This window comes from Amborella trichopoda, chromosome 9 (assembly GCF_054954075.1).
Source record: "Amborella trichopoda isolate Santa Cruz 75 chromosome 9, AtrichopodaSantaCruz75HAP2 v2.0, whole genome shotgun sequence".
Taxonomy (NCBI): Eukaryota; Viridiplantae; Streptophyta; class Magnoliopsida; order Amborellales; family Amborellaceae; genus Amborella; species Amborella trichopoda.
Genome location: NC_142344.1, coordinates 42,131,690 through 42,145,662, shown reverse-complemented (window position 1 = coordinate 42,145,662; position 13,973 = coordinate 42,131,690). Strand labels below are relative to the sequence as shown.

At 36.2% G+C, this 13,973-nt stretch overlaps 1 protein-coding gene across 26 annotated transcripts; it reads left to right on the top strand.

The window, feature by feature from the left end:
- The first annotated feature begins 308 nt into the window (after window positions 1-308).
- Window positions 309-13,084, top strand: LOC18438949 (cell division control protein 2 homolog A). 26 transcript variants are annotated; one of them, XM_006849123.4, is made up of 9 exons: window positions 309-579; window positions 775-796; window positions 1,309-1,508; window positions 2,364-2,484; window positions 10,463-10,636; window positions 10,737-10,900; window positions 11,868-11,955; window positions 12,074-12,127; window positions 12,782-13,084. In XM_006849123.4, the coding sequence occupies exons 2-9, from the start codon at window positions 788-790 to the stop codon at window positions 12,869-12,871; spliced, it is 900 nt and encodes a 299-aa protein (XP_006849186.1). In that variant the 5' UTR covers window positions 309-579; window positions 775-787; the 3' UTR covers window positions 12,872-13,084. The 26 variants fall into 26 exon arrangements, with proteins under 26 accessions (XP_006849186.1, XP_011625170.1, XP_088704079.1 ...); XM_011626868.3 differs by having other exon boundaries at window positions 386-579; window positions 1,324-1,508; XM_088847953.1 differs by having other exon boundaries at window positions 386-579; window positions 1,324-1,508; window positions 12,597-13,084.
- The last annotated feature ends 889 nt before the right edge of the window (window positions 13,085-13,973 follow it).

Below are 13,973 nucleotides of genomic sequence, written 5' to 3'. Positions count from 1 at the left end.
ACCTCACCCAAATTTCAAAGGAAAAAGTTTATATGAAGTGTAAACTTTATACTGTAGAGATAAGGTGCACCTAAAAAACCCATCAAAAAAGGTTATTTCATCATTAGAAAATTTTCCGATTGATTATCTTGACCGACTATTTTTAGGATTATCCACGGCTTATAGATTTGCACCATTTTCAAAGCTTTCAATTTCATTATAGGGGTGAAAAATAGACTTTTAGGCATTTTTGACACCGAAAATGTTTAATGAAATTTTGAGGCGCACCCTATTGTGATTGTTTATGGTTGACACCTTATTAAAACCTCACCCAATTTCAAAAGCCTAAAAAAAAAAAAAAAAAAAAAGAAAAGAATATAATATCTGGTAAATTCACAAAACAATTATCCCCTATTTTATTATTTTTCACTTCTCTGTTCAAACTCGGGCTCTATAATAAATACTCTTAGGGGTATACAGAGATTGACTCACAGCGCAAGCACGAGAAGCGCGCAGGAAAAGATACTTAAAAAACATAACCAAATAAAGGGCTCTGCTTCTTCGCTCCAAATTCTCCCGCCTTAATTCCACGTTATTGGGGTAAATTTACAGTTATTATCTACTCTATATCCCTTGAATTTCTCAATAAATTAGCATTTTAATGGTCGCATTCCATTTTCTAATCCCATTTTTCACAGAAATGAGTGGCATTTAAGACTTTTGCTCAGATAGGCCTTGTTTTCTGCCTCGTGTGAGCCCTAATTTTGACACTGCATTTTTGCTTTTGGATCGCAGGGGGGAGGGTTGAATGGACCAGGTAAGCTTTGTTCAGGCTCTTGAGTCTTCGGCTTCTGGTTTTTTGTGTTTCTCGTTGACTTGGTATCACAGAGAGTCCTCATCTGCTTAGCAGTACTTTTGTTCATCTTTTGCTTGTGTTTTTTGATTTGTGAACCCACATTTTGAGTCCTTGAGTATCTCTCTCTCTGGAGTGTGTTAATCACTGTTTCCTCTCTCTCTCTCTCTCTATCCGACTCTCTCTCTTTTTCTGATGATCTCTTGCTTTTGTTAGTCATTTCACGAAATCACATTTTTGGTATAGTATTTCTTCAGTGTTCTTTCCCCTCTCTCATTCTTCTCTCTATCTCTCTGTGATGATCTCTCGCAGTTGTAAGTCATTTCACGACATCACATTCCGAGTGTATGAATCTTTGTTTCCACATTCTTCTTTCTGTATTTCTCTCTGCTTTGCTCTTTTGCTCTATCTATCTAGAGATCTATCCATCTATTATCGTTTTGATAATCTTCTCATGTTCGTTCACATTTGGACAGTGTGACTCTTTGCAGTATGAGAAGGTTGAGAAGATCGGAGAAGGGACTTATGGAGTGGTTTATAAGGCTCGCGATCGTGTGACCAATGAGACTATCGCGCTTAAAAAGATCAGGCTTGAGCAGGAGGATGAGGGTGTTCCTAGCACAGCAATTAGAGAGATATCTCTCCTGAAGGAAATGCAGCATGGAAATATAGTGAGGTTTGCCACTTTCTCTCTCTAGTTTTATAACTTTTTTTGCTTTCTCTGCTGTGCTTCTTTTGCCTTACTCTGTAGCTTTGTTAAGTGGTTCTATATATCGATTTTGCAGTTATTCTGCATATTTTGCCTTGCGTCTATGGTGTTTCACAATTTTCAGGAATGATTTGCTTATTTTCTGTAATGTTTTGGCCTTTTTAGGTCAGTGGAGATTTATCTGACATGAGTGTTTATTCTGTAATTTTTTTTTATCTGTACTTTCTGAGTATTTTGTGCATTCTCTTCTGATGTCTGATATTTGTCGGATGTGAGTTTTTACATATTCTCAGTAATTTTAGAAGTACGAGTTCAATTTCTGTATATTTCATGTTCTTAGCTATTTTCCATGGTGGAAATCTGTTTGATGATTGTTGGTTCTATGAAATTTTGTTTCTTCTCGGTTGCTTTGTAAGTGTTCTTGCTTATTTTCTGTAATGCTTTTGTGAAATTAGACATTTTTGAAGCTAGAAATATGTTTAGCTTGCGTATTAACACTGTAATGTTTTGGCTATTCTATGTGTTTTTATGTGTATTTCTTCTTCTCTGTAATGTTTTTAAGGTACTAGTTCTTTATGTTGGTGGAAATCTGTTTATTTATTAGGTGGCTTTCTTTCATTTTGAGTAAGTTTATTTATTAATCTTTCCTCATTTTTCTTGGAAAAGGGACTGAGTGAAATTTTTGATTGTATTACATTTTCATCTGAGTACAATTGTCTGGCTTGTTGGATTAGAAGTTGTGGGTTTTTGTTATTTTGAATTGGTATTATGCCGGGGTACTGCTTCCTCATCAATTTATTTTTATTGATTTTGTACCATCAGATTGCAAGATGTAGTGCACAGTGAGAAGCGATTGTATCTGGTTTTTGAGTATCTGGATCTGGACTTGAAAAAGCATATGGATTCTTCTCCGGATTTTTCCAAGGATCCACGCGTAATAAAAGTAGGTGAGATCTTTCCTCCCTCTAGAGATGTGCATGTGTTTTATACCATCAACTTCCTTGTAATCAAACACAAACTGGCTGGAATTGAATGACTCTTCTTGGACTAACTTTTGAACGTCTGAGACATGGGAGCTTATTTATTCGTTCTGGTGGCTTGACAGACTTATGTTGAGTGTCTGGAGAAATTTGGCTGAATGAAGAATTTGGACTTTTTGTTATTTTTCCTACAGCCTTAAATCTTAAGTATAAGCGTTTGATATTGAAATTACCTTTTCTATGGTCATGTTGACTATTCTAAACCCAATAATGAATAAGAAAAAGAAAAAACGGAAACCTATTTAAACTCCATTTAAGTGAATTGAGTTTTGGCACAAACCCCAATTAAGTGAATTGAGTTTTGGCACACAAACATGTCTACATAAACTTGTTCCTTATCTCAATGACTATACTTGCAACGGATGCAAAGTTGCTGGTTTCAAATTTGTTCAAAAGTTTTTCTCATGCTGGTCCCAGGGTCTCTTGCAATATCTATGTCTTGCTGATGTGTGAAATGGTTCTTTTGTTGTATACTGTTCTTGATCTAGAGTTGTTGATGATTCCTATTATTTCCTCATCAGTTCATGTAGGACAGTGTTCATTTTGATCTGGAAGAAGTCTACCTCTCATGCCCTACCCTTTCCTTTAGATTTGACAATGCTGGACTGAAAAGTGATAACAATGAGCTTTGTGTTTTTAATACGTTGTGGATTCATTCTTTAGTTGGGACAGGGAACACTTTGTTTTTGGGTTTTGAGAATCTCATCTGGTTTGAGATTTTAGGGAGGTAGATTATACATACCTAGTTTACCAGAAAATATGGGGTAATGATAACAAGGGTACTGCAATAAGAAAAAGAAAGATGGTTCATGAAGGAAGTTTTTCCTCTCTGATTTCCCTAATTCCGTAACCTCTTGAAGCTTTATAAGTATGTTGAATCAATCAACATGAAGAAGATGTGTTTAGCTTTTTCTAACAATGAGAGTAAAAAACTCCCTGACCTGGAAATTTATTTTTTTGACACAAATGAATTCCTCTCAGCCTTTGCCTAACCCTAGAGAGAACTACCATTGCAACTGTAAACTCCAGTTCACGTGAATCAGTCCAGAAGAAAAATTAACTTATACATTTTAAATTTCTCAAAATAGGATGTAACACCGTTCATTACCTGTTGCTGTGACGTGTGAGTTTGATATTATTTTGGAGGAGGGAGGTCAGAGTTCAACATAGGATCCAAAAGAATCTTGCATATTTGCAAAATTCTTCCATATGAAAACATTAGATGAGTTCGACACTATATCTAAGGTTGAAGGGAATCCAAAAGAGGGGTTTCATGTTATGCATCCTTGAGAAGCCCATGCACAAGACCCACATGCATTTTACATGCATTTGACTCCGTAACTCTTTCATTTACACACATGCAGGAAAGAGTTGTTCTGTTGTATCATGTGAATAAGAGCTGCACTATGCAGCACATAACATCAGGGCATACGGTAATTATTACCAGATATTTCTTCACATTCTGAGTTTATGCTTTACCAGTTTTATGGAGCTTCTTGTGTCAATCCTTTTGGGGGGGGGGGCTTGAGGCCAATGGTCACCTAGGTAAGTAATCCTCAATATGAGGTTGTTCTCCTTTATGTACCTCTTTCTTTTTAAATAATTTATAGTTCATAAAATGAAAAACATTGCAGTGATGCATTGTTAACAGTATTCCTGTACTGCACATGTGGTAAACAAGCTACTTTTGTCATCCAATTCTTAATTTGGGCTGAAACGAGTTCAGCAAAATTAGCTCCAATGTCTGACTTTACTCAAATTTGAATACCAACGACTTTATAATTGGAAAAATGAAAGGGACCTTTTAAGTTCTCTATAATAAAAAATATGTTCAGTATTCTCTGTCTTTAGCAACTCCAAATTTGATTAATGGTGGTAGATTCGGCCATTCAGGATTTCAATGAACCACCCATTTGTTTTTTGCTATCCAAATTTTGCGTAGCAATATGGACCATTTAAGCTTTCCTAGTTGGGCCACTCACAGTTTTGCACCGCATGAGTAGATTATTAAAAGCTTGAGTGGCTGATTCATTCTTTCATCAAAACCTCTGCAGATCTTTATTTGTTCATATGACCATGTAGTTGGAAATTACAGTTGTCTCTAGTTTAATGTTGGATTACATGTTTGGCGCATATCAGCCTATTATTTGGTCTAGATGTCCATGATCTGCGCTTATGTTGTTGAGTATATTGTTGGAAATAAGTAACTATTGTTGTATTTGATGGGTATAAAGTTTTTTTTTGTTTTGTTTAGGACTTTATGTGCTATCTCATTAAGAGAGGGCAGTATTGTAAGTAGATCAACATATTGAGATAAATAAGAGGTGTGTGCTGGTCTTTCATGACCAACACATCACTTTGCTTTTTCTTGCTCTTTCTCTCCTCTTCCCTCTCCCTCTCTCTCACATCTCTTTCACTCTCTTCTTTTTTTTTTCTCTCTTACTACTTACTGACGTCTTATTTCTACTTCTCTTCTTTTTTCTTCTTTAATTTGCCCTTGACTATTTTAAACTTGGTATCAGAGCCAGGTTAAAGTGTCGAAGAAAAGGTGTGTGGGGATATGGTTTAGGGCTGTCATTATCGTAAGACTAGATGACATCAACATTGGATGGTTAGGGCTTTTCATCATGCTCTGAAACCCTAGTTTTTTCCAGCAATGATTGTGTTGATCAAGGTGAGTTCTTTTGTGATTTCTTGATGTGGATCATGTGTTTGATAGAAATTCTGAATCATGGATGATTAGGTTTGTGTACCCCAATCAAGAAAACATTGGTAGCACTGTTTTTAAATGTTTTTTAGAATAGAAAAGAGGTGTGATCAGATCCGAGGGTGTAACTAGATCTGTAATATCTTTTTTCTGAAAGAGATATGAGGGTATAACTTGATCTCAACTGTTGATTAGATATGAGGGTGTCACAAGAACTCAACTGCAATAGAAGATGTCTAAACAAACATCAAATATGGAGCATTTTGGACTCCAAATTACCACAGTTAAATTTGATGGAACAAATTATTTAGAATGGGCCTGGTTAGTTAGATTATTTCTAGTGGAAAGAAAAAATTGAGATATATTGAAGGTCAAGTAGAAAAACCAGTTCTCAAGATGCAACTTGAGAGGCTGATGGTATGGGATTTATGAATTGGTTATTGTATTCTATGCAGCCTAATCTAAGTCGAACTTTCATGAATTGTAATACCTCTAAGGAATTGCTGGATGCAATTTTTGAGGCTTATTGCCAAAATAAAAATATTGCAAAGATTTATGATTTGGAACAACAAATTAGTAATTTTAAACAAGGGAACTTATAAGTGGAAGATTATTATGCTTGTCTTTGTGGTTTTTGGGATGAAATAAGCCATTATCAGCCCATACAATACTCATCTTGTGCAAACGAACAAAGGGAAGGATTAGAACAAAGGAAGGCTTTTTTGATCTTTTGAGAGGAGTTAATGAGGAATATGAATCAATTAGGGCAAATGTTATACAATCTAGGCAGTGAAACTTTACAATCACTTGGTTCTGTTTTCTCTCTTCTTCTTCAACATGAGAAAACTCGCTGCAAGATAATGGCATTGTCTATAAACGAAACAGACAAATCTGCTCTACTCTCAAGTTCAAGTGGTAATCGAGGTGGAGGACATTTTGGGAGTCAGGGTGGATGTTGGGGTGGTGGATGCGGTCTAGAAGCCCCACATTTGATGACAAGGACAAGTGCATCCACTGTGGTAAGACTTGCGACAAACGGGATACATGTTAGGATCTGGTTGGATGCCCTAGACATAACTTTTCTCGAGCAAATTCAGCAACAATTTGTCAAGGTGCTGCTCCTGCTATGCATGGGGAGCAATATGCTATTTACTTTGAACCTGAAGAAGAGTTGGTGACCATTCTTAAAAGATGGCTCCTTGATCTCAAGCCACAAGCTTTCGTTTGAGACCCTCCTTCCTCTAAGTATATCTACATTGGCTCTACATGGCTCTATAAATTCATCTAAAACCCCTTAGATTATTGACCTTGGAGCTGCTGAACATATTGATATGGCTTTTTTTCACTTATAGTCCTTGTTTTAATTTTAATTAAGAATTTATTAAAATAGCAGATGGTTCTCTTATTTCGATCAAGGGAAAGGGAGGCATATCTATTACTCTTGTTAACTTGTCCTCCACCTTGCATGTCTCCAATCTTTCTAGTAACCTCCTGTCAGCTTGTAATCCCATAAAGGCTTTAAACTGTAGTGTAACTTTTTTTCCCTCCTATTTTGCCTTCTAGGGCTTGATGATGGGGAAGACATTTAGGTGTAGTCGTGACGATGGAGGGTTGTACCTTTTAGAGACTCCAGATCGGGCCTTGGGTACTGCAGCCATGTCTTCTGTTGCTAATCAAGGGTGTATTTGTGGCACACCGGTCTAGGTCATGGTCAACTTTTATGTTGCGTTCTTTATTTCCTGAAGTGTGTTAGTCACTTAGCCAAGTGTAATTTTAGTGTGACATATGTGAGTTGTCAATATATCGTTGAACGTCATTTCCAATCAACCTTAATAAAAAGAGTGATATTCCTTTCTCTCCTATACATTCTAATGTGTGGAGTCCTTCTCCAGTTGCCTCTGTGCTTGTTTTCATTTCTTTGTTGTATTTGTGGATGCTTGTTCTAGATTAACAACTTTTATCTAATGAAACACAAAGATGAATTTGCTAATCTATTTCGAGTTTATCATAAAATGGTTAAAACTCAATATAATGTGCAAATTAAAGTCTTATATTCTGACAGTGGGGGTGAGTATATGTCAAACCAACTCAGAGATTACCTTATTGTCCAAGGGATTGAGTAGCAAACAATGTGTCCGTACACACCTCAACAGAATGGTATTGCTGAGAGTAAAAATAAATACTAGTTGGAAGTCACTTGAGCTCTGTTGTTAGGAATGAAGGTTCCAAAAATTTTCTGGTGTAAAGCAGTTCCACTGTTGCTTGTTTAATAGATCGCTTGCACTCTTGTGTTCTTGAGGGCAAATCTCCTACTGAGATTATTTATCTTGAATCTCTACCTCCTAGAGTTTTTGGTTGTGTATGTTTTGTCCACATCCTTGGTCCAAAGAGGGACAAGCTTGATGTTACAGTTGCCATATGTGTTTTTCTGGGATATCCATCTCATCAAAAGGGATTCAAGTATTATGATCTTATTTACAAAATCCACTTTATCTCGATGGGCGTTACTTTCTTTGAATCTGTTCCCCACTTTTCACCCACTAGTCATGAGTGCTCTCTTCAGTGGGAGAATAAGATACATTTTAGTGAAGAGAGCACATCAGTGGTTTCCCTTCACGTTTGATTACCACTTTTATCTAAAGAGAATGGTGTACACCTTGTAAAGGATTTGAATATGTATATCAAGAAAAAGAAGATGGTAAAACCTAATGTTCTAAACGAACCTTGAATGCTAAAACAGAATCAGGAACTGTTCCTGACTGTAATTCTTTCACCTTCTCAGAGAGTTATAATCTAGACTTAGCCTTTCCTCTATGCAAGGGTAAGTGTTCTTGCACTCAGCATTTTATAAGGAACTTAACTTTGTATCCTATAATTCATTGTCTCTTCTTATCGTGCCTTCATATCCGCTCTGTCTTTTGTTTGAATACCTTGCTGTGTTGTAGAGGCACTTTCACAACGTCAATGGAAGGCTGCTAAGGGTGATGAGATGTGAGCATGTAAATAAAATAATACATGGGAAATCACCAACATTCCTAAAGGGAAGAAGGTGTTGCAAAAGACTTCATTCAAACACCTGGTATAGACTACCAAGACACTTTTGCTCTTGTGGCCAAGTTGAATATTGTGAGGATCATTCTTTCTCTAGCTGCTGACTTAAATCTTGGCCTCTCCACCAGCTAGATGTAAAGAATGTATTCTTATGTGGAGATTTCCAAGAAGAAATCTATATGGCTATGTCTCTAGGTTTTTGATTAAGGGGGAGACAAGAAAGATGTGCAAGTTAAAGAAGGCGATATATGGACTCAAACAATCTCCTAGAGCGTGGTTTGAAAAATTCAGTAAGGCACTGCTGAAATTTGGGTTTAAAAGAAGTCAGGCTGATCATACGTTCTTTGTAAAGAAGAATAATGCTGGGATTACAACCCGTATAGTGTATGCTGATGATATTGTTGTGACATGGGACAATGTGAAGGACATTGAGGATCTTAAATCATATCTAAGAAAGGTATTTCAATATCAAAGATTTAAGCCTCCTAAGGTTTTTGGGAATTGAAGTGGCAAGATCAAAGAAAGGAATAGCCATCTCCTAGAGAAAACATGTGCTCGACCTATTACAACAAACTTGGATGTTGGGATCTAGACCAGCCGATACTCCTATAGCATAAACAAATAGTGGGCAAGCTTATATACCTCATGATCACACAACCAAACATCTATGATGCGTGAGTATGGTCAACTAATTTATGCATGCACCATGTAAACCACATCTTGATGCATTATATTGAAAATTGATATATCCCAGGTCTGCTTTAGGGAGGGATATTTTTCTCGAATCAAGGGCATTATGATGTTGTTATTTGGGCTGGATGCCAAATTGATAGGAGATCCACAACTAGCTATTCAACCTTTGTTTTAGGAAATTTGGTTTCTTGGAAAAGCAAGAAACAAAATATAGTGGCAATATCAAGTGCTGAAGCTGAATAAAGGGCTATTACTCATGGTACATGTGAAGTAATGTGAATCAGAAGTGTTTTACTTGATTTGGAGGTTAAATTTAAGCTTCCCATGACTTCGTACTGTGACAATGAAGCTGCCATTAATATCTTTGAGAATCTTATATTTCATGAAAAGGTTAAATGCATTGAAGTAGATTGTCACTTCATTAGAGAGAAGGTTGCTGCAAAGATCGTTCTTTCTCCTCATGCAGTCTAAAGATCAACTTGCAAATATCTTCATTAAAGCTATTGGATGGGATAGACTACAAGATATCACAAGCAAGCTGGGCATGATTTATATATATATGCACCTGCTTGAGGGTGAGTGTTGGAAATAATCAAATATTATTGTATTTGATGGGTATAAATGTCTTTTATTTTGTTTAGGGCTAATATGTCCTATTTCATTAAGAATGGGCAGTATTGTAATTAGATCAACATAATAATATAAGTAAGAGGTGTGTGTTGGTCTTTCTTGAGCAACACACCACTCTCATTTTCCTTTCCCGACCAACACACTACTCTCCTTTCTCTTGCTCTTTCTCTTCTCTTCCCTCTCTCTCACGTCTCTTCTCCTCTTTCTTCTTTCGTCTTTAAGATCTCTCTCTCTCTCTCTCTCTCTCTCTCTATTTTGCTGCTCTCTAACCTCTTACTTCTCTCTTTTTTTCTTCTTTAATTTGCCCTAGATTATTTTCAACTCCTATTTCACTTTGTCTTTGTTACCTATCCAAAGAAAGAGTATATTGCCTTAATGCCCTAAAGTCATTCTTTTTCTGCAAAGGAATGTGTGGTAGAAAATGCGGGTATTCATATTCGAATTTGAATGTGATTTCTACTTTTTATCTGAAGATGGAATACTAGGAAACGGTAATGGTCCCACTTATATTCTTCTTATCCTTGTAAAAGAAGGTTGCAAAATGCTGATTGATACTTTGAAAAAGGATATGAGAATTGTTTTTAACCATGAGAATTGTTTTATTTGCAACTACCACTAATTGTTTGGGATACCCACTCATGCAAGCACACACACACACACACTTGGTATACATGTGATTTTGTGTATACCAAATGGTTGGAAACCATGAGTTATAGCTATAAATAAAATCGTGGTAAAGATTTTGGATGACTGTCTATTGTGTTATCTATGTTGATGCTTTTTGTGTATGTTGTCTCCAGATGTTTTTGTATCAAATTCTTCGTGGGATTGCATACTGCCATTCTCATAGGGTTCTTCACCGTGATCTAAAACCTCAAAATTTGCTAATAGATCGTCGTACCAATGCATTGAAGCTTGCAGACTTTGGATTGGCTAGAGCATTTGGTATTCCAGTCCGGACGTTTACTCATGAGGTTTTGTGGTGTTTGACTTTCATTTCCTCCATCATTTTCTATTAAGTATTCTTATATCTCTTTCTTGAAGCCTTGTCTTAACATGGTGAGCTTCTTCCAGGTGGTAACACTGTGGTACAGGGCCCCTGAGATTCTCCTTGGTTCACGGCATTACTCAACCCCTGTTGATGTATGGTCAGTGGGGTGTATCTTTGCTGAGATGGTAAATCAGCGTCCATTGTTTCCTGGTGACTCGGAGATTGATGAACTGTTTAAGATATTCAGGTGGGCTGATAAGTGAGATGAGTATGCTTATTCTTAACAGTTAATTTTTCTGAGATTCATTGATATCCAAATATTTTTGTGGAAAAGCTATTTAACTCTTAAATACTGTTTCAGTTAAACCTGATATAACCCTTCTTTTGTGGTAATCAATAAAATAAAATAAGTTATTATAGATATTTGTCGCTTTTGTTGTTTCCTCTTCCTATCTTCTTTAGATTATATCCAAGGCACCAACTTCTGTACTGAGTGATACAATCTCTATATATTACATCTTGTTCTCTTTGATATTTTTACTGGGGTGCCTCGGATCTTATCATAGAAATTGCTAACCAACCCTTGTAGTGCTTCATTCTTTTGAGTATAATGGCTTGTTTTCCTTACATAATGGAATTGAGTCTTGTCTGGATGTCTTCTTATGGTCTTCTGTCAGTCCTTTTCCAAAATATGGAGCAATACCTGTACTATCAAATTTCTGTCATGTGAAGAGTACAAGTAAGAGGATGAAGTGAAATATGATGACATGATGAAAATGTTGATTTACTTGTTTGGTTTCAGAATTTCAATACCTTCATGATATCATTGTTTAAAAACTTGGGTTCTTGACCCTTGACTTGTAGAATTGGGTCTTGACTTGCTCATTCCTTTTTTTGTCAATAATATGAGTGTGTGTCTTTTGACTAGCTCATTCCTTTTGTAGTTAAGTATGCGTTTTTGTGTGTGGCGTGCACGCAAACGAGTGTGCATGCGTGTGCGTGTGTGCATGTGCGTTTGCTGTGTGTGAGTGCACGTGCATGTGTATGTGTTATCTCAGGGCATAAAGAGGGGCCTTATCTAATCTATTATCATGTGTCATTTTCCTTTTTTATATCTACTGTGTAGTTTATCTTCATGACATCAAATTATTGAATAGTTATATTAACCCAAGTTGCCTGTCCTTCTTTGTTTTACCCTATCCATTATGATGAAGGATCCTAGGCACTCCAAACGAAGAAACTTGGCCAGGTGTGAATTCTTTACCAGACTTCAAGTCATCCTTTCCGAAGTGGCCCCCGAAGGTACATATGTCGCTTTGTAGTTTGTTGCTGAAAATTTATAATCTGTTTTAATCTGTTTTTCTTTTTCATAATATATCTCAAAGAGTTATTCTTCATGTACTGTACCTATTTTGTACAGGACCTTGCAAGTGTTGTTCCAAATCTTGAACCAACCGGGATCAATCTTCTTTCGGTAAGTTTGCCTTCCTGACTGTTTTGTGGCTCTTGATAACATCACCTGGGAAACTAAACCTTACTTTTGTATTGAATTAGAAGATGGAATGGTTAGTAATGATTCATAAACCTATGGTTTAAATGTTTTGCAATGCCATAATCAAGCATGCCAATGAATTTTTGTTTTACAATACAAAGATTCCTTGTTCACCTTTTCCAAATAATTTGTTTGACTTCCTTCTGGATGTTGCTTGGTTTTATTGTAGCTTTTTTTTGCTAGTTAAAATGCAGTTATAAATAGTTTTGACATGGTATGTACTACCAGTATCTACTTTTTTTGAAGTTGATTTATTATATTATTTAAAAGGCAAATGCAACAATTTCCTGTTTGTGGTATTGGCAGTTGGTTTTATGGTTTGCTATAATATCTAGCTGTTCATCTTTTGTTTAAATGCTCAAAGAATGGACATGTAACATGCTTATTGCAGATGCCTAGGGATGTCGTAGACAACATTACAAGAATAAAATTTTCAAGTATTTTTTACATCATCCAAAATACAGTTTACTCCACAGAATCAATGACATTATTTTCCTGAGTGAGATAAGTGCTTATGTTTGTTTACTATAGAGGGAAATGTGTGTTCATTTTGACCTGATGTTGTGTTTGTGCTAGAAAATGCTGTACTTGGAACCAAGTAGAAGGATCACAGCTCGGAGTGCCCTTGAGCACGAATACTTCAAGGATGTGGAATTTGTGCCTTGACTGCCTTTTTTGTGTATATAGTTTGGTTCAAACAAAATGGACAGTGGTGTGGGTTTGTAATCTGTACAAGTTGGGTATGTGGAACCAATGTGAGTGATTGTTTTTCTTCTTTTTGTTTCAAGGTTTTGGTTTTGTCATGTGTTATTGGATCAAATTCTAGAATGATGATTGGGTTTGCCTCGATTTCTAATTTTTACGACAAGTATTCTTTTACGCTTGTAGCTTAACTTTCATGTCTTGCCTGGTTATGCATTTTGTTTCATGCTTCATAACTTCTGTTTCTAGGATATGAGAAACCCCTGTTATATGCACTCACCAGAATGGGAAACGAAGGAAAAAATAGTATGATACACTAGGTTCCACAATGAACTGAGAGCCACCAGACTTAAGTAACTGCTTTGACTCTAAACCACAGTATTTGTTCCCTTCCCCTTTTTATTTGCTCTGGAAGAGAAAAATGAGCAATAATGTACTATCCTCGAAGCACTGACACAGAAAAATCTTTACTCTCTCTGGCATATGATTATCTTATTTGTGATTTCAGTTCTTGTATCACCAACTGATCTAGAAACAAAATCCCTCTCGAGTAATTTTATCTTTTACCATGTTTGTATTTTCATATCCTTAGTCTGTGAGTGTGTGGAAAAAGATTATAAGCCAACAGACTTATACTGTAGCGTAAACCACTTCAAAAATTAGGGATCTGTTGGACCCCAATTTTGCATAAAGGTAGATCTCATTTAGAGACCAAAATATATACAAAAAAAGAATTCACACAAAAAGGGGGACAATGAGACCATCATTCTCCATGAGCCCAGGCTGTCCATTTGGCAGATGGTGAATCTGAGCCTTCAATATCTCAAAATTAATAATAAAATGTTTATTTTTCAAACCAAAGATGTAGTGCACAATTTCTGCCCAAAAGAATATTCTATTGATGCATTTTGGATCTCGGCCTACACTGTAGCTATAAAATCATTGGCTTCTAGAAGTTATTTCCTATACACACATTTGTATTTTATTATCATTTGTTTTCCCGACAGTTGATAATCCTTAATAGGTTTAGGAAGTGTTATTGTGGAGAAAAGGACTTAATACAGTG